Below are 22,526 nucleotides of genomic sequence, written 5' to 3' on the forward strand. Positions count from 1 at the left end.
AAAGCAGACAGGACTAATCACTCTGGAAATAATCATTGAGACAAGTCTCCCTCATCATTACAGCTTTCCATGACCAGGCTCTTCCTTCAGAAGAAGTCTGGTTGGATTTATCCTCACTCTTGAGTTTGTAAAGAGCTTTTAGCTGAGAAGACGAACTTCCTCCCCTTGATACAGGAGGGCACATTAAAGGTTTTTTCCTTTCCCATGCACTCATTACTAATTAGATCATCATTAACAAGGAACCAAACTACAAACACATTCTGTATCTTTTATTTCTAGCAGACAATTTACATAAAATTCCCCTTTTAAGTTAGTGATCCATAACTTCCTGCAATATACTACTAACGGAGCAGCTTTGGTAAAGAATGGAATGAAACAACCAATCAAAACAAAAGAGACACAATCACAGCTGATTTTGAAACCAACACATTTCACCAAGTATGTATTTAAAAGAAAATCTGCCAAGCCGTATCTTCTCAGTGCTTCCAAATGATCCAGCTTATTTATCCCTTTTCAGGTCTGTGTGGATGCTGGAGCTGCATGCTGTCAAGCAGTCTGTCATGCTAGATAATGGAGATCCATCTTTACATGATTCGTAGACCTTGGATAGAGGACTCTAAGGTCTTGAGAGAAAAAACATTTATCAGTAACTACTACAGTATCTTGTGTCAAACACAGTCAACCCCTACTGCAAAACTAAGTGACAGAACAAAACAGATGAAACATGAGACAGGTCCAGCTCCCTAATTTGGCTCAAACACTGGTTGGGGCTGGTACGTGCTACCAGATTATGAAGCAACCAACCGTTCTCTTACAAAAACTGTGTACAGTAGACCACCAGAGTTACAAAGCGACTGGTCAACCACACACCTCATTTGGAAACAGAAGTATGCAATCAGGCAGCAGCAGAGATGGGAAAAAAATAAATAAAAAAAGCAAACAGTGCAGTACGGTGTTAAACTACTAAAAAAACAAAGGGAACACTTCTGCATCGTAAAGTTTAAAGCTGTATTCAGTCAATGTTCAGTTGTAAATGTTTGAACGAACCACCATAACGTTTTCTTCAGAGTTACGAACAACCTCCATCCCTGAGGTTCTACTGTATTCCAGAGCTCAACAGAAGAGTCGGGGGGTCTACAGAGACACCTGCTGGCCGATCTGCAGCAACACATGCTATTTGGTCTGGAGGAAATTCTGAGATTTTGTGTAGAGAACAGGGCACGCAGAGGTGTACATATGGAAAAATGGCTTTCACAAAGATGGATCCTTAGATCCTAATTATATCCCAATTTTGGTTGGGGTTTTTTAAAGCACCAAGTAGGGCACCCTGGCATAGGAGTGTCAAGCAGTACTCCGTGAGGTCTTGTGCTGGAATTTTGAACTATAAATCCTAGTTTTCAGGGTGAATGACCTAGTCTGTTTTGACATCAAGATGAACTTAGTAAAAAGTCAGCCTAGAATCATTTAATCATTTAAATCCATTTAGGCTTTTGGTTTGAACTTCCATGTATTTTGGACCTCATGTTAGATGCTTTGCTACTTTTAAAAAAAATAGTCAAGAAAGTCTCTGAAGAGCCTGGGTGCTGCCAAGCTCAGTCCCCAGAGGATGGAGAAAAGGCAACAGTGACCCAGATGCACAAAGGTATTTAGGTTCCTAACTTCCATTGATTTCAATGGACGTTATAAACCTAAATACCTTTGTAGACCTGGGCCAGAGTCTCTTTCATTGATCCAGTGATGATTCTGGTCTCCTGAGCCAACATGGTTGTGGCTCAAAGAAAAAAAAAAAAAAAAAAAAAAAAAAAAAAGAAGGGGATTGGGTGGGGAAGAAGAGGATTAACAGGATTCCTACAGGGACCTGAATGATCCCATTAAAAAATTAGTCTGGATTAGTACCATCTGCTAAGCAAATACATCTCTGATTATGTTGAGTCTTAGATCTGTCCTCTCTAAAGAGTTCACTAACAGTCCTAAATATCCAGAGTCTAGATTCCCTAATGCAAATACAATTTACATTAGGGCTGAATCCCAGGTCCTGATGTCCAGAGATTAACAAGTCACAGACAGTTCACACGTAAGGCTAAGATTTTGTCATGGTTATTTTTAGAGAAAAAAAAAAATCATAGACAGGTCACAAGCAACAAACAAAAATTCACAGAAGCCTGTGACCTGTCCCTGACTTTTACTAAAGAGAGCTGTGACAAAATGGGGAATGGGGGAGCCAGCCCCCACTGCTGCTGCTCAGAGCAGCTGGGAGCTGCAATGGCTCTGCTGCCTGCGGAAGCCGGAGCTCCAGGACTCACGGCTGGGAGCTGCAGGGCCCCCAGCCGCCGCTCAGAACTCCAGGTCCCCTGCTGCCTGTGGTGGCTGGGAGCTCCGGGGGCCACCCTTCACCGATGGGAGCTCCCCGTGCCAGCTGAGAGGGCCCCGCCGCAGCTCAGAGCTCCAGTGCTGGGAGACGCCTGCAGGGGCCCCCCCACAGCAGCTTGGAGCTCCAGACCAGCAGCTGCGGGGCCTAAGTTCCCTGTAAGCTGTGTGGCCGCACAACAGCCTATTTAGCACTGCACAGGTGCTCAGGGAACCCGCCCAGGGACCTGCCGGGGTGCCCCTCACCCGGCCCCATCTCAGCCTCCGGCCCAGACCTGCTGGGGCAACGTGGCACGGCCTGGCCTTACCCATCCCAAAGCAGCTCGGACCCAGCCACAGCCGGAGCAGCCCAGGCCCAGGGGCGGCCCTCCCCCAGCTGGGACCTGCTGGGGCTGGGGTAGAGGCGCCTATCCTGCAGCCCCTGCCCCAGAGCTCCCGTGGTGGGGAGAGGCGCCTCTCCCCCCAAGCCCAGTTGCTTCTGTGGGGGGAGAAAGGGCTGGGGGGATCCTCTCTCCCCGCCGTACCCTCCTGCACCCAACCTTCTACCCCAGCCCTGAGCCCCTCATCCCTTGCCCACGCTCCCTCATCTCCAGCCCCACCCCAGAGCCCACACCCCCATCTGAAGCCCTCACACCCCTGCACCTCAACCCTCTGCTCCAGCCCTGAGCCCCCTCCCACACTCAAAACCCCTTGGCCCCACCTCCATCCCATGAATTTTGTGATGTGCACCAAAATGGAGGTGATGTGTCACACATCACCTCCATATTGGTGCACATAAGAAAATTCTCTGCACATGGGTGGGAAAAATTAGAGGGAACATGGGGGGGGTGAGGGAAGGGGACTGTCCTGAACAGTGGCTGGGAGCTTCGGGGGCCCCACAGCTGAGATCTCTAGGGCCCCCTGGCTGACAGCTCCAGCCCTGCAGTCCAGGGGCTGCAGCAGAAAATGTCATGGAGGCCTCTGGAAGTCACAGATTCTGTGACATAATTGTAGCCTTACTCATAAGCAAAGTAGTAAATACATACCTTAAAATCCCAGATGGTCATTGCTCCATCAATGCCAGTGGTGCAGAACTTACGACAATCTTGCTTGTCTACCTCATAAATAGACACTTGGCTGAAAACAGAGAGTGACAGCTGTAAGTGAGCTCAGAATACCAGAGAGCCACAAATAGTGGAGACACGGTTAAGTAGACTTTAAAGCACTGGATATTACTGGCTTTGTAAGAACTGCAGAAGGTTCAATCCTTATTCTCCCATAGGAAGAGAGTGACATGATTGTAATGTGTACCTTCCACCCGATTTTCAGTATGCCACTTTTTAAAGAATAAAGCAAGCATCCTATTTGGAGGATGCCGGAGAGTCTGCTTGAAACCCCTCCATCTTTCATTGGCTGTGCTACCAAGTGAAGATTTCAAAACACAACCCCACCTCATGCATCTTCAAGGAGTAAGAATGGTGAAGTCTTTCTGACAACATAAGAACTTGGGAGGCAGCTCCAAGGCAGACAGGGAAGGTCATCCAGCACTATTATAAAAAGCTTATAATTTAAAGAGACCCCAACTTTACTTTAGAAGTGTTAGTGTATTTTGTGCACATGGAGTACTGGGGCAAACACAGAGGAACATCTCACATGATTAACTTGTACTCGCTCATTCCAGAAGAGTAATAAATACTGAAATAAATTTTTGAACATGAGGGTGCAAGGAAAATTGGTTTTTCATGTGAATTCTGCTCACTGGATTTAGTGGCTTTGGTCAGTGTCAAGTCCTAATTACACAGCGTCTGTTCAGGTCTGAATTATGAAACACATTAAACACAACTTTACCCAGAAGCAAAGGGAGATAACATGTGTAACTATCAATGTTAACGATTATCTTTTATCAGGCTCCAGACAAAACTGGATCAATTAAATCTCCTTATTCAGGGCATCAGACAACAGCCTAGGGGATCAGAAAGGAATTCCATGTCTCCCTTTCCAACAGCTAACTTCTATGCACAAAATTGCTAAATTGGCCAGATCCCTGGGGCAAAGCATTCTTGCCTTTCTATGAAACACCAGGAACAAGCAACTGTCAGCGAAAGGGTAAGTTTTCTGATAAGGGAAATCCAAGGCTGAAGGGTCTCAGATATGCCCTGGAATATATACGGTGCAAGGGAGCTCTCCCTGTCACATGTCCTGAGCGCTGTGGCACTCACGTGATGCTGTTTTGATGCAGCGTCTCCAATGCAGTGTTACGATCCTCTGTAGTGGCTCTCTTGTCCATGTTGCGGAAGCGTTCCATGGCAGAAATATTGCGCTGAATGCTCTGCTTTGGAATGTCTAATTTGGAAACGAAGGTCAGCGAGCCACGATCATCACAGTTAAAGAGCATTGGGCAGCAATCATGGCCCTGCAGCAAGACATCATTAAGGCAAAAAAAAAAATCTAGCTAATTAAGAGCAGCACCTTTGCTTTTTATACCTCACTCTGCTGCAGAACAGCTCATGCTGGTGCTTCTAAAGGGGTATTTTATTATTGACTAACTTCACAATATAGTGCTTCAGTGAGAGGGTAACACATACAACATTCTACAAGGGGAAAGAAGAGACACTTACAGCTGCCACAACGCTGTTCTCAGAGACAAATGACACACTCAGGAACGGGAGGTACTCTGTTTTCAGCTGTGAAACCCTAAACACAAGAACAATTGTTAAAGAAGGGACTCACTGAAACCTCTTATCTTTTGTTTCAACAGAATATGACAAAAGGGCCCATTCTCAGACAGTGCTACTAGTACACAAGTTAGTATAGCCCAATTACTATAATATGCTGCCTTCAAGTGACCCAAGTAGATTGTGACTTACATGAAAGTAAAGTAATTATAGCTTAGTGCAAATGCCCTGTGAAATCTATTTTTATTTTAAATCCTGTGCCATGTCCCCAAGAAATTAAGGAAGAGACAATAGTCAATGTTTATAAAAATTCTACAATAGTTTATACTGTGCTGCCGAGCAGGCAATAGAGGAAGCCATTAACCAGAAAAAAGAACAGGAGTACTTGTGGCACCTACAGAGAAGGTGGAAGTTGCCATACAAACTGTAAGAGGCTAATTAATTAAGATGAGCTATTATCAGCAGGAGAAAAAAAAAACTTTTGTAGTGATAATCAAGATGGCCCATTTAGACAGTTGACAAGAAGGTGTGAGGATACTTAACATAGGGAAATAGATTCAATATGTGTAATGACCCAGCCACTCCCAGTCTCTATTCAAACCCAAGTTAATGGTATCTAGTTTGCATATTAATTCAAGCTCAGCAGTTTTGAGTCTGTTTTTGAAGCTTTTCTGTTGCAAAATTGCCACCCTTAAGTCTTTTACTGAGTGGCCAAAGAGGCTGAAGTGTTCTCCTACTGGTTTTTGGATGTTATGATTCCTGATGTCAGATGTGTGTCCATTTATTCTTTTGCGTAGAGACTGTCAATGTACATGGCAGAGGGGCATTGCTGGCACATGACAGCATATAGCACATTGGTAGATGTGCAGGTGAATGAGCCCCTGATGACATGGCTAATGTGATTAGGTCTTATTATGGTGTCACTTGAATAAATATGTGGACAGAGTTGGCATCGGGCTTTGTTGCAAGGATGGGTTAGTGTTTTTGTTGTGTGGTTGCTGGAGAGTATTTGCTTCAGGTTGGGGGGCTGTCTGTAAGCGAGGACTGGTCTGTCTCCCACGATCTGTGAGAGTGAGGGATCATTTTTCAGGATAGGATGTAAGTCTTTGATGATGCACTGGAGAGGTTTTAGTTGGAGGCTGAAGGTGACAGCTAGTGGCGTTCCGTTATTTTCTTTGTTGGGCCTGTCCTGTAGCGAGTGACTTCTGGGTACTCTTCTGGCTCTGTCAATCTGTTTTTTCACTTCAGCAGGTGGGTACTGTAGTCTCTAAGGTGCCACAAGTACTCCTGTTCTTTTTGCAGATACAGACTAACACGGCTGGTACTCCTAAAACTATCATTAACCAGAAAACTATTCCTGGCTACATGCTGACCTTATAGAGCATTCTGTACACAAGTGATGACACACATTTAAAAAGATTACACATTCCAACAATACTGATATTTACCAATTTGGGCCTTTTCTGCTTCATAAGACAAAAAGTTAGGTCTCTATAAGGTTACAAAAATAACGTAAAACACTCCAGTACTTAGCTGCATCCTTTTAAGATACAATAGTTGGGCATTTATATCAATACTAAATGATCTCATCATTCAAGTTATTACAACAATACTAAGGAAATTAATGAACAGGCCAGGATTTCAAAGATGGCCCTAAATCATCTGTATTATTTAATGATCTCTCTCTAGCTAAGTATACATTCTGCATTTCTCACCAGATCCGTGTGTCACAGCTTTGCTCAGATGGCCCTCTCCTCTCCTCACATCCCTGGAACAACATCACCTCTCCCCATTCCCCAGAGAAGAGAGGTTGTACTTGTATACTGTGTTTAAATCAGGAAAAGGCAGGGGAGTACAGGAGGGTAGTAAAATATTTCTACCATGGTTGGAGAATATAATTTAAAACCTTGCAACAAGTAAGATGGTAAAGAGGACGGGTGTGGAATTGAGATTTCATGGAATAAACAGTTTATTCTCCAGTCCCTAGTTAACACTATCAAATCGGGTACTAGATACGTAAAAGAACTGGACATGCTCTCACAAAAGTCTCCTGTAGCTATTCTACAGAAGAATGCAGTTTCCTAATAGCAGAAAAAAAACCACACTGTTAGTTTCAAAAACAAAATGGTTCTTTCAAAAACCATTAATTTACTCCAGATTGGTCTTATTTATCCAAAATTTCCAAAAGCCAACTTGAATAGGCCTCAGAGACACAAGTCTTCTCAACTTTAAATGGACTGCTTGAACTAACTGGACACAACACTTCTGGAAATACCAGCTTTGTTCTTCCTTGTTGCAAATACAACATTCCACATGCCATGCTTGCTCTTCCCTCCTAGTATCACAGGGCTAATAAATCACAGACAACAAAAAGAAAATACTTACATCATATTTTTTGAGGCATCAGCAACTGACACGGTACTATCATGGCTGACCCAGGCTAGGCGGTTACCACTGGCAGAAAAACTGACGCTGTGCACCCATCCGCCACTTCCAGCACCACCAAACTCCGACATCAGCTGCCCAAAGGGCATCTTTGAGCCCCATGGTGTGCTGGCTGGTTTTTCATCCACCTCCTTAATGTAAGCAGAAAACACTCTGCAAATAAAAAACACCAAAATGATAATGGAAAGAAAGCCAGACACTTTAACTGCATAAAAATCTCACATTAGAGTCACCAGGACAGACGCTACATTAATTATGCCATGCTAAAGCATCATTTTTTGAGCTTCCTTTGACAGAAGACTTCTGCGTGCTGTGGGAAAACATCAGCACTCGGCAGCATTATGCATAAAACGTACACAGCCTTCTTCTCGCAAATGCAAGCTTCTGTCTCTTTCCTTTTTGCCAGAGGCTGGCTATGGAAATGTATACTGCACTTACAAAAATCCTCTATTGCATTAAGATTTTTGTTTCTTCCTTTCACAGCACTAACAACCCTGACAATCAAAGCTAGGAGAGAATCTGAGATGTGCAATATGTAATAGCCAGCTAACACAAATCCTTAAAAAGATACCCATTCTCTAGATTGAGCTTTGGAAAGAGAGACTGTCACATTCAGACTAACGGCTGGAAGAGTGCATCAAAACATATTAAACGGTCACTATTTTTTCTGCATCTCTTTTCCCAGCACAGCTATTTATCAAAATGTGTTAAATAAAAAGTCTCCCCATATAATCATAGATTCCTTTTGTGAGATTCAGGGGTGGCACAATATGGCATCCATAACTGCTACCATGGAATTTATTATGTCACAGGCATAGGATTAACAGCAGCAGTTAATCCAATGAGCAAGAATGTTCTTCCATTTGAACCATACCATAGTACAAATAATGAAACATTTCAGTATAACAATAGCAGTGATCAACTGATCATGCTCAAGATCAAAAATGCAGAGGAATTTTTTTTTTTTTTTTAAAGTGAGCTTATGGTAATATTTTTTAAACTCTGCATGTGTGTGGCACATTGTTCAACATACGCTTTGAAGAACACACGTCTTCAGTAAAGCCGACAAAAATAGAACAGAAAAAAGGCCTTAACTGCAGCTATGGTAATATGGCTACCAGAGAATTCTAAATTGTAAACATGAGTTCAATCAGCCTGGTCAGTTTAAAACAGAAGTTAGCAGAAGGACTGTGTATTGTTGGTAGGTTTAAATTTAAGAGCCCTTTACAAGAATCCAAAAGGACAGCTCAGTTAATATATGGAAATAGGACATCATATGTTAAAAGCAGCAAAGTCTTTGATACAAGGCAAGAATAAATCAGTCCCACGTAGCAAGACGACTGGGAGATGACTGGTGATTGAAGAAAGCTTTTCATTTGCTGAGATTTCTTTCTGAATCATTCAATTTTAAACTAAAGCCATCTCTCTGCTTGAAAGTCTCCACATTCAAAGAGCACTAGAATATGGCCTTTATTTCCAGTGACATTGCTCCAGCTACAGTATAAAAAACTCCCCTACATAGTGCTTGTAGCTATACTCTAAGAGAGAGATAAAGTTAAAGGAAGAGGCCCTATGGATTATCAAAGCCAGCCATCTTAAATCCAATTAAATAACTATCAACCAGCAGCACCTCTTGCCCTGGATTTTTATCAGCATGTCTCCAGCTTGTTGAAGTGATGTACACTGCTAACTACTACTGATTTTGGCCATTTAATAACTTTTCAGAACCAGCTATCGGTACAGATGTGCTAAAAGCCCAGTTGTCTTTATAACCTCTAGTATATAACTGAACATTCGCCTGGAAAAAGAATTTGAGATCTGTATTTACCCTTCAGCAGAGAAAGACAGTTCTAACATTCAGAAGCAGATTATTTGCAGGCAATAAAAGTAAGAGATTTGGAAATGTGAACCGAGATGGACATTTCTTCCTCTGATGCACCTACATAAAAAACTGTTCCTCTCTCTGATCAGAGTTGTAATTGGTATTAAATGGTCCACCCTGCAATGCAAACTTTAAATAATAAATGCCTCTTAAATATTGTAATAGAAAGATCCACATTTCAGAATGGACCATTTCCAGTGGAATGAAATGCAGGGCAGAACAAGTTTTCCAGTAGGAAGTACATGAAACAAGAATATTAATCTTCCAGGAATCATTGTTCTGTTCTAAGGAAATCCTGGGAACTTGATTCAACCTATGTTTGGGAATTTGTTGCATATCCATATCTTCAATAAGGGATGATTCGACACAACAAGACACTGTAAGGTAATCAATTCCAGCTTCTCAGAAGCAGTCAAAAGAAAAACCTTGCATGAGATTCTCTCTACATAAGAGGTGTTAGAAAAAAAATACCAGGACAAAAAAAAAATTACAAGTCCAAGGAAACTGACATTAATATAAAAAACAACTCACATTTAAACAGCACCTTTTATCTCACAGGGTTGCAGAATGCTTTAAAAACCATATGCAGAACACAACTTTCATACACAACTCAAATGCAGTCTCTTCTGGAGGGGTGAAAGAACAGTTCACAAAAGTTAACTGTTTAGGGCAGGAAGTGAAGATGTACACCTTATCCAATTTAAACAAACTGGGATTTGGTCAGAACACCTCTCTTCATGTGAAAAGTGCCCTGAGATATCAAGTGACCAAGTGCTCCGAACTTCAGATTTACAAATCATTTTAGACTAGGGAATGTAATGTTTGGGCCTAGCATTTATACTAGTAGACATTTTGAGTACACAGACCTTATTTTTAAGCCTGAATACTTCCCCTGTAGCATAAAGCAAAATCCTACATTTATTTTAAGCAGAAGGAAGGGAAATTCTCACTATTGTGCAAAGTAAAAGTGTTTAAAATAAAAATATATATATAGTGAAATCACCATGTAGAAAATTACCTATCTGGGCCCAGATTCTGCAAGCTGAGCCACATGATGGACCAGTGCACTGCACCCCATGATTTTAATGGGATGCTGTGCAGGTAGCAGGAATCTATCTGAACTGAGCAGCTGCCAAGTCTTCCAACCTCATGCTAACAATGGCCAAAGGTCTGTTTCAGATAAAAGATGGTGCTTGACAGGCTTTGATTTCATATTAGGAGCAGCATGGAACTGACCATTAGGTACCTGCACAGCTGAAGCTGTATTAATAAGTAAACATTGCTTTATGAAAGTAACACTGACTTTTTAGTGGATAGATGCTAAAAATCCAAAGCCCTGTGTACATGTATAGTGGCACAGATTCAATAGTCTTTCAAGGCTTTATTTTATTTTTCTAAATAAATACATTAGTACGTGATGGGTTGCTATTTTGACAATGTACATAGTATTAGCACATTCTTACTGCTGACTGATTTAAATCAATAACCCAAATCAACTTGCAAATGCTTTATTTACTCTCACCTGCATTTGAAGTCACAGGATCCTGCAGCCAGCAAGACATTATTGGGGTGCCAGTCCAGACTTAGGACAGTGGAGCGAATAGGCTTTTTAATGTGTTTGCTCACCCACCTAAAATATCAGGAAATAAAACATTTATTGAGAACCATTTGCTTACCATTAAAGCGCCAAATATCCTGCAGTATATGACTCCAATGCATCAAATCTCAGTGCAAGTGACTGAAAACATTCCAACTTGACATGTATAGGAAGAGGAGACTGAAGTACAGATGGCCCATTCAATCATTATTACTGTTAAATCTGCCCGTCATGGAATCATAGAATATCAGGGTTGGAAGGGACCTCAGGAGGTCATCTAGTCCAACCCTCTGCTCAAAGCAGGACCAATCCCCAATTTTTGCCCTAGATCCCTAAATGGCCCCCTCAAGGATTGAACTCACAACCTTGGGTTTAGCAGGCCAATGCTCAAATCACTGAGCTATCTTGCCCACTCCGTCCCAATTCTCACCAGAAAATAAATGGTTCTAGACATCATGGATGGAACTCCAGCCCTCTATTACCCCACAGTGACAGTACATTAAAATGCAAAACTTGTAATATACACCTGTATTCTATCAGATATATGTATTCTCTTTACTTTTCAGTTAGCACTATGTAGGTTTTTGAGACACTGATCAGCTGAACTTTTTAGAGAAGAATTCAACTAGTTATTCTTTTTGCTCCTTTTTCTTCTACCTTACTCCATCTAGTTGAGATTTTGTAAATTCACTCCAGAAAGTACTGATGATTGCAAAACCTCCAATACAATTCATGAATCTCAAGGGGCTGTGAGCTCTGTCAGCCAGGAATCAACAATTAAAACAAAAACTACTATTCTGAGCAGATAAGCATTTGGGTCCTATGACCTTTTGAAATCAATTTTTGGAAACACTTTAATATACCAAATTGACTTCTCTGATCTTGAGCTCATTAACTTTATTTTGATGTTGTCGTCATTTTCCTCTTTTATATGCCTCAAGAACAAGAAAACATTGCTGAATCATAATACTAAGTTGAGCAGTATTATTTTCTTTGTACAACATTCTGAATGCATGTTTTTTTTGCAGCATGCTTTAAAGTGTTTTCTGCAGCTTATCAACTTTTCTGTTCTTTATATTTTATGGTAAAATTTATGAAAGTTATATAAACTCATATGGCATGGAAATTCACAGGTTATTGAGAAGGTTACAAAGTACAGATCAATTAAATGCCGCATTTAAGTCACAAACAGCAATAGCAAAACAAAGCTTTTTCCATCTAAATATTGTGACTTGGGAGCAAGTTCTTAGTCTGCAACTGAGTAAAAAAGACTCTCTAAAGATGGAGGATTATGCAAATAAGAACGAGGTACCATTCAGTCCATGTTTGTACATCTATCTTAAAATGCAATGTCTTCTGGCCCGCCCAAATACTGTGGCTTTGGCCTAGTGTAAATGCTAATGAAAAGTCACAAGCATCTCACAAATCTTGTAAGAGACATGGAAGTGCTAATGGTTATACATTGTTTGATGCTGTCAGGTTCAAGTATGGTCACCCACTCCATTTCTGAGCGTCCGGTAGACCACTTGTTTCTTCACACACCAAACAGAAGAGATTTAATAAAAAGTAAGTTCTTTGCTTATGCAATACATTTGTTTTGAATGGTTATGTTTCAGATGGTTTATGACTAAAAAATAAAAACTATAGAAACCTGTGAAATTCTCTCCTTTTGGGGAATTTCAGGTTATTTTGTTTTATCCATACCAGGCGGTTGGACCCCGCCTGTGTGCGCGCGTGCGCACACGCATATAGAGCCTGCCCCGCAATCACCCTACAGTGGTCTCTCATCACATGGGTCGGTTCCTCTCTCTGGGTCAGGCCACAGTGCCACTCGCTCAAATTTAGCCAAAACACCTTCCCTATGCCCCATGATGATGAAGGGGTAACTGGGCCAAACCTGAGCCGTGCCATGACCATTTGATTTCATATCTGGGAAAGATATGGGGCTCTATTTCTGAAGCCCTATACAACATTTACCCAAACCACTTCAGAATCTTGGTGAATTAATATTGAGATGGTTTGTGTGTCAATGACAAAGACGATTACACCAAAAAACCTATTCGGTAAATGAGCCAAGTCCCAGGCGATGGTTAGTTATAAAAGAAATTCAGGCACTTTTGAAACAGGTAGGAGAAGTTAGAACACCAAATATTTGAGAAAAATCCATTAAACCTGCCAGAAATCAGGTAGTGGGGTATGAAAATAAAGGTTTAAATAGGTGTACAGTAAAACCTCAGAGCTATGAGCACCAGAGTTGAAAACTGACCAGTCAAACACACACCTCGTTTGGAACCGGACGTATGCAGTCAGTAGCAGAGACAAATAAAAAAAGCAAACAGTAAAATACTGTGTTCAATGTAAACTACTTTTAAAAAAAAGGGGGGGGGAGTTTAAAAAAAAAAGATTTGAGAAGGTAAGGAAACTTTCTGTGCTTGTTTCATTTAAATTAAGATGGTTGAAAGCAGCATTTTTCTTCTACATAATAAAGTTTCAAAGCTCTATTAAATCAATGTTCAGTTGTAAGCTTTTGAAAGAACAAACCATAACGTTTTGTTCAGAGTTACAAACATTTTGGAGTTACAAACAACCTCCATTCCTGAGGTGTTCGTAGCTCTGAGGTTCTACTGTAAGCGTTAGAAATACATTTTCAGAGCACTATCCAAGGATTTAGCTACATATTAATATTAAGGATAACTGCATGATTAAATCACATGCATAACATGTACCCTTTACAGCTTTGAAACTCTAAGAAAACCTCAATAAAAAAGATAAAAGTTCAGCAATTAATGCACATCTATGGTCCATTAACTGCATTTTAAAATACACTATGGAATACAGAAACAAGACAAAGTATTGCCTCATGGATTTGCCTTAATGGAAATCATCAAGTTTAAACTGCTCACCAGTCATTTTCAGACTCAAAGTAGCACACAGATATGAGTCGAGCTCCACTTCCTACGGCAAATTTATTCTCCAAAGGAGACCACTTCACAAAGGTGGCTGCGCGATTAATTCTCAGAATCACTAGAGTTGGCTTCCACACGCCATCTTTCTGACTCCAGACGTAGGCATTACGGTCTGCACCACAAGTTACAATGCGGTCGCTCTTGGGAGCCCAATCAATACCTGCAATTTAGATCTTCTATTAATATCACATTTTCTTTCTTGTGAATCCCTGTTTACAGTACAACAACCCAGAATGGAGACATCAGCTATTGCCCTTTGCCATGAAGACAGATACCAATGATGTCTTCAGCCACCATTCATTCAATGACTATTGTAAACCTTTACTGCTCCTGACTTTCCTCTCCAAATCCCTCTTACTGATAGATTTTATTGGAACATAGACTGTGTGATAAGGAAGACTGCTTTGAAAGCTCGCCCACTTGTAGCAGAATGGCTACCGCCCTCTTCTGGATCCAACTCTGATTTCTGCAGAAAGCTTATTACTTCAATAGCTAAAGACGCAGTACTTATAAAATTTTGCCTAAACTTCTAGCATAGTTGTTTACTTTGCTGCTGTCAAACTACGAAGTCATGGTCTAAAGCTTTAGACAGTAATAGTTTTTTGCTTTGTTCTTTCTAACATTTCTATTAGTTTTTGTGTAGGAATACAATTCTTATGTCTGCGTCATGCAGACTTACGCTGTGCCATCAGCCAAAAAATACATCAATGTCAATGCAAAGCGGCAAATAAATGTCAGAAAAAAAAAATAGTATAAAACATCCCTTTGACAAGCTTGCCGCAGCTTTCTGTCTTTCCTATGCAATGATGAATGTTCTCAAGTGGAAATATTCAGAGCAGAGTTATTTCCTATTTTTTTCCTCAGCAGCTTTCTTTTTGAGTCTGTCTGCTATCATTAGTCTCCCCCTGCCACAAAAATATATGTAGACCTTCCTTAACAGCACTACTCTAGTACTAAAAAAAAATTCCTTGAGCATGCCGATTGAAAAAACAGCATGAAAAATTCAAAAATAGAATTAAAATAGAAAAATATGGCAGAATCTGATACCTAATATTTTTAGATGCAACATTTATTCTACATTTCATTTCTGGCCTACTATAAAAACAGGTTTCTTAATGTTAAAATACTGCAAGTGTCAAGACTTGGTAAGCTTTAAACACCGTATAGAAACTGGCATTTTCAAGTGGCAGGGATATACAACATTGATTTCTGTAATGAACACCAAAATGTTGCCCAATCAGGTGATGCATGTCTTCCTGCTAGTGGCAACAGGTGCAACTAAAATGCTGAGGAACACCTTTGGGGATGACAAGTATTTTGTACATTCAACCAGGCTAAGCAGTTAGGTCAGCATGGAAGAGTGCAAATTGCTGTGCTTGCCAATGAGGAGCAGGTAAGTTTGGCGAAGTTCCCACAAAACCCTGTAGTACAAGCAGAGGCTTCTGTCCATTTAATGGGCTGATATCAGCCCATAATACTGGTGGACAGGGCAAATGCTGATTTTAACTAGTTTCCTTTGTTAGAGAATAGAACCCTTTTCAAAAAAGCACCAAGTAATTTTGTTTGAAAGGCTAATGCAGGACACTCCCATTTTATACACACTACCTGGGTGACTCATGTTTTGGCAATCTTACCATTTCTATATTTTAATTTTGGATCCTGAAAATTATATTAACTAAGCTTCTGTGTTAAAGCCAGGGACCTGTGAATTCCAAGAATTCACACAAGTGGAATTTACCCCAGAATTGTGCATCAGTATCTAAGCTTTAGTTAACAAAGATTTCTAGCCATTACGGTTGCAAAGAAAGTGTTAAAATATAAAATGAGTAAAACCAATGCAGTGGTATGTCTTCCTGAATCTGTAGACAGGCTGAAACAATAACTCACAGATGTGAGCAGTACCATTTATCTCCAGTGAGTGTTAACTCTGAAACCAAAACATGGTAACTTAAAAGTGAGCTCTATAAACCTCTACCACATCTCCCTGGATGCCAAAATCCTCAACTTCCTGCTACCCAGCCACCAAAACCCACAACGTCTAGTTTTCCCTCACTGAAAACTTTAATACAAAACTGAATTCTCAATACAGACATATGAAACAGTACAAACTGTAAATGCAAACACAGATTAAAATAAACTGAATTTTATAATTAAAGAATACTGTATTGTTATATTAATTTTATAATTAACCCCCCCCCTCAACTTTTAAAATTAAACTGAGCTCCTGTAGAATTTCTATTCTGGCACGAAAACCAAGACCTTGCTGTAGAAATGAGCACTAGCTTTTCCCAGAATACAAAGGATTTTTGGTAAAACTGTTTTGCATTATCTTCCTTTTCATGTTTTACCTTGTAAAACAGAGTCCTGAAGACCCTGTCCCATCACTGGGGTTTATAATGGCAACCCACTGCTCTTTACACAAAGACACACTGTATTACAAACAAAAGGAAGAGATTAACTGATGTCAACCTGCTTAAACACAAAATACTTGTTTAATCCCCAGAAAATATATCTATAGATATCAAAAGCCACATACCAGTATAGCAGAGTCATATATACTTGCTAAAGTTTGCTTACTAAAACTAGCAATAAAGATGAAATGCAAAGTATGACCAGAGAAAAATCATGACAAAATTGGCTTATTTGAAAAGTTGAAAAAAATATTCTTGCTATCTCATTAAAGATTGTTTTTTAAAGTCACAGGAACAGGATACTACTACTTTTTAAGCCTTGAACTTAATATGGTAGCTACTCAATGAAAGTGTTTGGAAATCAATGCTTTGCTTCCCCACATTTGCTTTATGTGGTCCAAGAAAATGCTGCAAAGCTCACCATAAAGTGAGAGTGCCAACCTATAAAAAGGTTGGATCATCTATTCATCACTTACAGATTTCTTATTCTGTTTGTCAGACTATTTCTTAAAAGCAGGTTGAATCACTTTCTATAACTATGTTATCAGACTCTACATATTCACTTACCTGTAATGTGTCCATTGTGTTCCTTCAGCTCATGAGCTTTTACCCACTGATTCCCACTCTTCTTATAGATGTGAACTTCATGGTTATTAGGGCTAATGGCAATCTCTGGCAAAGGGAATTAATCCATTAGTATGTGAGATTATTTTTTATGACAAAAGCTTTAGAACAGCATATCTTTCCAAATCAAGTCTGTATTTTTCAGTTTCAAAATGTGTACACAGGTGGATACAATCTCATTGGGAATGCAGAGTCTGGACTAAAGAGACTTATTCCCAAAGTCTAGAACACATTGTAGGGCATATCTTAACTGGAGAAGCTGTGAAGAACTTTAGAGCTGTATGATGTTCACTATTCAACAGTCTCCAAAGAAGAAAATAGATTCTGAAGGTTATAATCCAAATGGGTGAGGAGAAACTAGGGTACAAAAAAGGCTGGATTTGGGGCATGGAAAAAGAGGGTTAAGAGTGAGGGTAACGGGAAGTCATGTTGCAAGTGATGATGCCCACTTCAATCAAGTTTTTTGTTTTTGGGCACTGCACCTAAACACTTAAGATTCTAGTTTCCTGTATACCCAATGTCCTAGTACGGAATTTCGAAGACTATCACTATTGCAGCACGTTTTGCCGTTTTTAGGGGAGCGCTAGGTATTTGATATTGTCTTGTAATTGTTGCTGTACTAGATTGTTTTCTTTTCAAAGTTCTGGGTCACCTTTCTGTAAATATATGGTTCTGTAGTATGTACAAAATACCAATCAAAGGGGAAAAAGATAATTAATTTGGTACTTACGAGTACGATCTCTGTTCCAGGCATGGCAGGTGATTGGTTCTAATAAAAACTGATGTAGCGACATTCTGAATAAAAGGATATTCTTAGTGTTTTAACCAGTGAAAAAGCTGAAAGGAATAAGAGTTGAAAAATTAATGCTTTAAATCTGATAATTACACAAAGCTACAGTCTTAGGCATTACTTACTTACTTGTTTCAGTCAAATACTATAGCTTATTTATACAACATCATAACTAGTTCAACAAGAGTATAGATGCCTACAAAGGTTACCTTTGCTATCTCATGAATTTATAAAGCACCCATTCACTATGGTATGCAGACTTATTTTGTCTTCTCATTCTTAATACAGCTAATTGCAAATTATTGCTTCTTAGTATTTCTTCACACATATGAGTGAGACAGGCTTCCCCTGACTTATGAAAAGTCTTCTAACAAACCTAAATAATTCTACATAGATATAGAATGTTGTTTTTTAAAAAGCTCTATTTAGAGGGATATTTCAATAAACTGATCAAAGTCCCCTGCAATATCAAGGCTCAATGGCAGCATTAAGACGATTCCAGAAATATATATATATTTTTTTTAAAGTTGACAGTGTCATTTTAATATTAAATACACACATTTCACTGAAACTTATAGTCTACTGACACATTTGTTATGTGATAAATTATTCACTTAATTAATCCCAAAAAGAAATTACTTCTAATTAGCTATACATTTTTGGATTACAGAATTTTTTCATGAAAACTGAACACTAAAACAAAAATATTCTAATCCGTAAATATACAATTTTAAAAATATCTTAGTATTCCATAATTTGTATCTGCATTAAAACAGATGCCACTGGGTTCTGCAACCGATGTTGTATTAGTGAGTAACCACACAATGTATAATACAGTACATTCTGAGACTCTATACATTCCACACGCACAGCTGTCAAAAGTATAAAGACGCTGCAGCATAAATGGGTGGAAGATAACACTGCAGCAGTTTAAAAGCACCTGTAGTCATCAAACTACATACAGCTCAGTACATATAATTTGTATTTGCCAATCCTCACATATATTCCTACTAAATTTCATATCCAAGGATCAATTTATAATAATCCAGGAAAAAGCTTTTTTCCTACATGCATCTAAAAGAAAAAAACAACACAGTGATGTCATTCTAAGACACACACACCCATTATAATCTGAAATTACAACATACCCAAGTATGGCCATGTTAGCCGAGGGTGGAGATTGCAAGGCAAGGTAGGAATTCAGATGCAAACAGGAAATGAACAGAACCCAACAGAAACTCATGAGTGAATGGAAGATGAGCAACCTTACTGAATTTAGCAAATGGAATCACAGTAGTTTAACAAATGATACAGCATTCCAATACCACCAATATTTTTGGAGGCTTTTTTTTTTAAATTTAAGTACTGTCCCCACTTCGTTACCTTACACTTAAGAAAACAAATACAATTATATATCAATGTACTTCTTCTTAAAGTGCATTTTGAGAAAAACAGTATTTAAACTTTTAACTAAGGTCAAGGTGATATAATTTTAAACTGACACCTGATTGCTTGTTCTTCTAATACGCATATTTGGGTAAATCAAAGTAAACTATTATTGGAGAGGTTTTATCCAGTCCTACCAAAATGTTATGTTATTGTTTCCTTAATTAAAAGGGATTTGAGTTACCTCTGAGCTGGAACAGCCATGATTTGAGATTCCATTTGTTAATCTAAGCAAAATGCCTGCAACTTCTTTTTATCATCTTCTTGTTTTAGTGCACGCCAACACTCAGTGGCAGTAAATTTCCATATACAGGAAAAATTGAAGAGCTGTTCCACCAACAAGGATGGCTCAGCCCTTTCTACTCTCTTTCAGAAATAAAATGTAGAAAATTTTCCAATAACCAAAGTTATTTCAAAACACGGTTTCTAACACAATCCTGCTACTTTCCCACACAAGCGCTACATGTTGGGGACACACTCCGGTCTTTATAACATCTAGTCCACAGATTTTACTTCTAAGCTTCAGACTAAACAGCAAATTGGTAACAAAAGTAGATGCTCGTACATGAAAACAGCTCTAGTTCACTTTGAAAGATTCCACCATATCCAGTATTAACCTAAAATGCTAATTCCGTGAATCTAGATAAAAGGTATCATCCATTCTTTCCAAATGACTGGGTTTCTCTAGTGCAATAATGGTATTAATAAAAACAGACATTAGCTCTCCCGTCACCTTTATAAAGCGACAGTATTCTGTTTTGGAGGACCAACTAACCACTACAGAGCAATGCTTGGGTCAGATGTTCTCAAAAATGAATACCTCTCAGCCACACATTTGATAAAAATGAAGGTTAGGAAAAGGATAGTGCAGTTAAGAGAGTCAAAAAAAACTCAGTACAATTTTTAGTCATACCCTTCCTAATCACCAAACAGCTCATTGCAGCACAAAGACACTAATCCATACTTTAGTGAAGTCGGCCCTTTGATATTACTGATAGATATTCAGTGCAGTTCTCAAACATCAATATCTTCAACCCTCCCTGCCAGACCAACCCGAGAATCCCCCACAGGAAATAGATTACCCCAGTTAACCTTGTTATCTAGGTACTTGGCTTAATATATCTAATTAATTTACAGCTGCAGAGTAATAATCCTTGCTTTGCAGTATCAAGAGGGGAATTTTATCTTTTTGTATAGTACCAGCTTCCTTTTTCATGGGTGGCAGGGAGGGGAGTGAGATAATGAGGTGAAGAAGGGGTGTTAGGCTGCTCTCATTCCCTAACCAAGACAGGATGAACATGTTATGGGGCTATCCCCAACACACACACAGCAGGAATACTGCCGCAGAATCCAGATATGGTGCTAAAAAGGCAGAGATTTTTTTTTTTTTTAACCCCCATCAATCAATCATCTGCAACATCTGGAAGGGAAGTAAGTGTCTGCAGTTCACTGCCTCCTGCTACCGTCATCCCCTCCGGATCGGTCTGGGTTGCTCCCTCGCGGGGCTAGCTCCGTACAGCCAGGGCGACTGACCCAGGCCGCGGGCCGCCTCCGAAACAGAGACGCTGTTTCCGACCCTGGCCCAGGCTGTCACTAGCGGGGCAGGGGGCTCGCCCTAGACCTTGGAGGGCCGGCACGAGGGGCTCTGGCGGGCCCCCCGCTGCTCTCGAACCCCTCGCCCCAGATGTGTGGGGAGCCCCGCACGCCGCTGGGAAGGAGGGATCAGCCCCAGGCGGGGACAGGACAGGTCAGCGCCGTGCCCCCCCCCCCGCGCGAGCGGGGGGGCGGCTGCTCTCGCCCCTCCCCCGGTTCTAGGAACAGCCGGACACCCCGCTTCACCCCGCCCCCCGGCACGGAGAATGGGAGGGGAGGGGTTCCCGCCCCCCCGGCGTGAGGGAAGGGGGCGGGGCCCAGGTACCCCCCACCCGCTGAGGGGAGGGGCCCAGGAAGGGCCGAGCCCCCCCGGGTGGGGGGGAGATGAAGGGCCCGGGGTCCCCAGGCGGGCCCGATACTTACCTGCGGGGGAGGGGAGGAGGCAGCGGAGCGGGACTCGCGGACTCTGGTCAGTCAACGCGACTCCGCTCCGGGCGGCGGGAGAGAGAGCGGCCGGCGGGGCCCGGCACTGACAAGCGATCCAGGAAACCGCCTCGGAGTCTGCGCCCCGGCCGGGAGCCGCTCCTCTTACCGCGCCTGCGCACACAATCGGGGCGGGGCGAGTTCCTGCCCCTACGCTTGCCTGCGCACGGGCCGGGAGCAGCTCCTCACTCTGCGCCTGCGCGTAGAACTGAAGCGTGTTGAGGCCGGAGCTCTTCGACACAATGGCGGGGGGTCGGGGAGGAGGAGATAGGATGGAGCATGCGCAGTGTCGCCAGCCTGAAGGGGAGAGCTGGACATGCGCAGTGATCAGTCCTGGAGCGGAAAGTTACACATGCGTACTGCTGTTGGTTAGTGGTTCTGAGCAGAGCTAGTCACTGGGGTGTCTCCCGAGGGTGGTGCGCAGCTTCGCGCTGTGGTTTGTGGCAGCGCCTGTCAGTTAAGCAGGATTTGGCTGATCCAGCAGCTGGGTGGGAATTCTGACCTCCTTTGTCAAGTGGTTTGAGCTCTACTGATGAAAAGAGCTGTGTAAAAGCTAGGGAGTAATGTTATAAATCAAATTGGGATGTCATGGTTGCCCCTATTCTACAGATGGGAAAACTGAGGCCCAAAGGGGCTAAGTGATTTGCCCAAGTTCATCTAGCAGGCCCGTGGCAGAGCAAGAGTAGAACTCGGCTCTCCAGAGTCCTGGTCTAGTGTTCTATCCTCTAGGTAACATCAGCATATTTATAAAAGGCAGCACTTGTAAAACTGGCAACACAGTACTGAAAGGACAACTCTGAGTGGAGCAATGGGAAGATCAGAGTGATTCTTTGCAATATGCAATCACTGGAGTTCTTACTGGTCTGCTTATAAAACTAGTTGAGTTGTACAGATTAAAGATATATAACTAGGTCAACTAAATATTACATAACAGGATTGAAATTGCATTTAAATACAGTACTAAATTTACAAAATGATTTTCACTGGCAGATGGGTGAAAGCAGCTTAGCCAGATATGTTACAGAACAGCCGTGTTCTGCAGGAGCTCGGAGATTTTAAATGCAAAAATACCAAGGCCTTGTTTACAATAAAGGTTTTCAGGAATCTCCCACTTTGGCTCCAGCTGTATTACTGGTGTAGCTGTGCAAGTTCCAGTGCAGACAGGCTGTCAGCAGTTTCACCATTACATCATCCCAAGCAGCTCTGAACTGGAGTAGAAGACTTAGTAGTGAAAAGGTCAGTGACCAATCTACACTAACACTTCGCTA

The 22,526-nt window shown here is 41.1% G+C and overlaps 1 protein-coding gene across 2 annotated transcripts; it reads right to left on the reverse strand.

Moving 5' to 3' along the window:
* Positions 1-254: 254 nt before the first annotated feature.
* ARPC1A (actin related protein 2/3 complex subunit 1A) lies at positions 255-21,642 on the reverse strand. 2 transcript variants are annotated; one of them, XM_038418300.2, is made up of 10 exons: positions 21,199-21,642; positions 17,677-17,783; positions 16,890-16,994; positions 13,849-14,071; positions 10,871-10,978; positions 7,407-7,619; positions 4,965-5,040; positions 4,566-4,759; positions 3,393-3,483; positions 255-623 (listed from the first exon to the last, which is right to left on the reverse strand). In XM_038418300.2, exons 2-10 carry the CDS (start codon positions 17,738-17,740, stop codon positions 585-587), a joined length of 1,113 nt encoding a protein of 370 aa, XP_038274228.1. In that variant the 5' UTR covers positions 17,741-17,783; positions 21,199-21,642; the 3' UTR covers positions 255-584. The 2 variants fall into 2 exon arrangements, with proteins under 2 accessions (XP_038274228.1, XP_038274229.1); XM_038418301.2 differs by lacking the exon at positions 21,199-21,642 and adding an exon at positions 18,885-19,011.
* Positions 21,643-22,526: the final 884 nt, after the last annotated feature.

The sequence above is a fragment of the Dermochelys coriacea genome, chromosome 10 (genome assembly GCF_009764565.3).
Source record: "Dermochelys coriacea isolate rDerCor1 chromosome 10, rDerCor1.pri.v4, whole genome shotgun sequence".
In the NCBI taxonomy this organism is placed as follows: Eukaryota; Metazoa; Chordata; order Testudines; family Dermochelyidae; genus Dermochelys; species Dermochelys coriacea.

Bases quoted from the DNA above. Each gene is read 5' to 3' on its own strand.
- ARPC1A (XM_038418300.2), bottom strand. From the start codon at position 17,740: ATGTCGCTACATCAGTTTTTATTAGAACCAATCACCTGCCATGCCTGG. The intron at 14,072-16,889 runs GTAAGTGAATAT...TCTAAATTGCAG, and splicing joins ACACAATGGACACATTACAG to GTATTGATTGGGCTCCCAAG. The intron at 10,979-13,848 runs GTGAGCAGTTTA...CTGATATTTTAG, and splicing joins TTTGAGTCTGAAAATGACTG to GTGGGTGAGCAAACACATTA.